The following is a 2,500-nucleotide window of genomic DNA, read 5'->3' on the forward strand; positions in this document are numbered from 1 at the left end:
ATCATTCTCTAATATTTGTCCTGTGAAATTTACAAAAATGAAACCGAAATGGAAAGAAAGTAAGAAAAAAATGCAACATAAATGGTCGATTTCATTTTCTTTTACATAACTCTTCTCTTCAATTTTCTTTTACAAGACTCGTCTATTATATTTTCTTCGTTTTCTTCTTTTTTTCTTTTCCCGCTGAGAGCATGATGTGTTTTCTCTCTCCTCGCAGCTTTGCAAAACACCTTTACTTTCTCAAGGCTGGACTCACCATTATGTCGGACCTGCATCCAATCTTGAGACAACTCCTTGCATTTTTTTTCTTTCTTTCTGTTTCTATTGTCTGCCTCTTATTCCGTTAACTAATTATTTGTTTTATTCTGACTTGTTTTTATTTGTCGGTCTCCTTGTCTTCCTTGATTTTGCTTGTCGTCGGTCTCTTTGTTTTACTTGATTTTTACTTGTTGTCGGTCTTCTTGTCGTCTCAGAGATCGTCTCCTCTGTCCTATTATCTACGTCTCATTATCCCAGTCTTTGAGGTTCTTTGACTATCGTCTCGTCCTTTTATCTCCGTTTTCCCTCTGCCCTTTCCCATCTTCCTCCCATCTACCTTTATTTCCCTCCTGTTTGCCCTCTTCCCCGTTAGCTCTCCATTCCCTCCCCCTCCCTTCCCTCCCTTTCTCCCGTCCCGTTTCCCCCTCCCCGTATGTCGGCCTTCAACAGCCGGGCCCAGCACAGTGTAATAACTTACCTTTCTCTGCAGGACATTGATTTTCCTGTCCTTGATGTCCATGTGGTCGCGGAGTTCTGTGAGCTCTGAGGTGAGTCTGTTCCTCTCCTGTGTGGCCTGGAGAGCCTGCTGTGTCTTCTTCTCTATCGTCTTGTTCTTCTCCTCGAGACGCTGCCGTAACTCCTCCACCTGGCGAGGGAGACCAGGGGAATGCTGTAAAACCAAAGCATACGGCCTCCCATATATCCTGGCGTCTTGAGGGGGATATATGTGTCAAGTCATGTCCCTAGCAGCAGCAGTGACAGCAGCAGCAGTAACATCATCAGCAGGAGCAGCAGCGGGACAGCAGCGAAGTGCTCTGCCCGCTGTCTCCATCTGACGCGCGACCAACACACGACGAGCGTTATCGCGAAATGAAATCTTGACCCGAATGGAGGTTATGATGTCGGCGCTGATGAAGACGGCCGGCGACGGCAGACCCCGGCGCTGATTGGCTCGTATCCTGCAAGGCGATGTGCACGAGCCACAAACACACACACGGCCTTGCGGGAGAGCCAATGGCAGCCAGAGTGCCCCAGCCACATCAACACGCGCCTCCTCTCCATTCCGAATCAACTTCTCATCTCTCGAAAAGATTCGCTCCCTTTTAGATCTCCGACTGAGATGGTAACCCCATTCAATGACCAAAGGAGAGTCTGCAGTTGTGGCTGTCGGTGTCAGATGGAGGAATCAGCTGTTTACACGAGGTCACCCCATGGAATGACTCATATAAACTGCGCAGACGACAGCACGTGCTCGACAGAAAGAGAGAAAGAGGGAGGTGTGCTCTTGGTGAGTCAAGATCAAATAGGGAGAAGCAATCTGTCTTCGAGCATACTGCGTGAGTGCTAAATGTTAAATCAAAGGCCAAGTATATTCTCACACCTCATGCTGGGTGTTGCAAGATGTTAGAATTACGTACTTCCAAAAAATACTTCACGCAAAAGGGACCTCAAGTAATTGTTAGTTCTGCATGACTGTGCATTACACTAAAGTGACACTTAAAATTACATAGCAATGCCGGAAAGGGTCAAGTGTACTCTGTGAGGTATGTACTAAGAGAATATGCTAATGGTATGAGCACCACGTTGGTGTGAGGGCTTAAAGGGAGTGAGGGAAGGGGATGGGTGTTCGGTGTTAAATTCTCGCTAGCTACAGGGTGTCTAAAGCCAGTGCAAAATGTTAAAACTCGTTAACTTGTCTATCTCTATCGGCTAACAAGTTGAAAGACGGTGGTAGATGATGAACAACGTATGAGAACTAGAGAGAAAAGTCGAACAAAATGCAGTAGAAGGAAAAGACAGAAAGGAATGAGAAGAGAAATGGAAAGGAATATGAACTGTGAGAGGACGAGGACTGGAAGCTGGAAGCTGGATGGGGTCTTTAATTAGTGAAGGGCAGTTTGCACACCCCGCGAGAAGAGATACGATAAGGGGGAGAGTGAGAGAGATTGATAGGCTCGGAGAGAGACAGGCGCAAAGACAAATAGGTAGGGAGGGAGCGAAAGAGTGAAAGAGACATAAGGGAGAGAAAAGACAGAAAAATGAAGGTTACATAGCTAATAAAAGAAGAGACAGAGGGAGAGGAAAGGAAAGAAGGAAAGAGAAAGAGAGAGAGAGAGAGAGAGAGAGAGAGAGAGAGAGAGAGAGAGAGAGAGAGAGAGAGAGAGAGAGAGAGAGAGAGAGAGAGAGAGAGAGAGAGAGAGAGAAAGAGAGAGAAAGAGAGAGAGAGAGAGAGAGAGAGAGA

The 2,500-nt window shown here is 46.4% G+C and overlaps 1 protein-coding gene across 1 annotated transcript in view; it reads right to left on the reverse strand.

Annotated features, from left to right (window-relative positions):
• The window catches only part of LOC113815960 (golgin subfamily A member 4), a 306,648-nt gene that overhangs the window by 53,478 nt on the left and 250,670 nt on the right, over positions 1-2,500 (reverse strand). Inside the window, exon 9 of the mRNA XM_070129428.1 lies at positions 737-928. Within this exon, the coding sequence (XP_069985529.1) occupies positions 737-928 (192 nt within the window). The remainder of the gene's footprint in view (positions 1-736; positions 929-2,500) is intronic.

The sequence above is a fragment of the Penaeus vannamei genome, chromosome 14 (assembly GCF_042767895.1).
Source record: "Penaeus vannamei isolate JL-2024 chromosome 14, ASM4276789v1, whole genome shotgun sequence".
Lineage (NCBI taxonomy): Eukaryota > Metazoa > Arthropoda > Malacostraca > Decapoda > Penaeidae > Penaeus > Penaeus vannamei.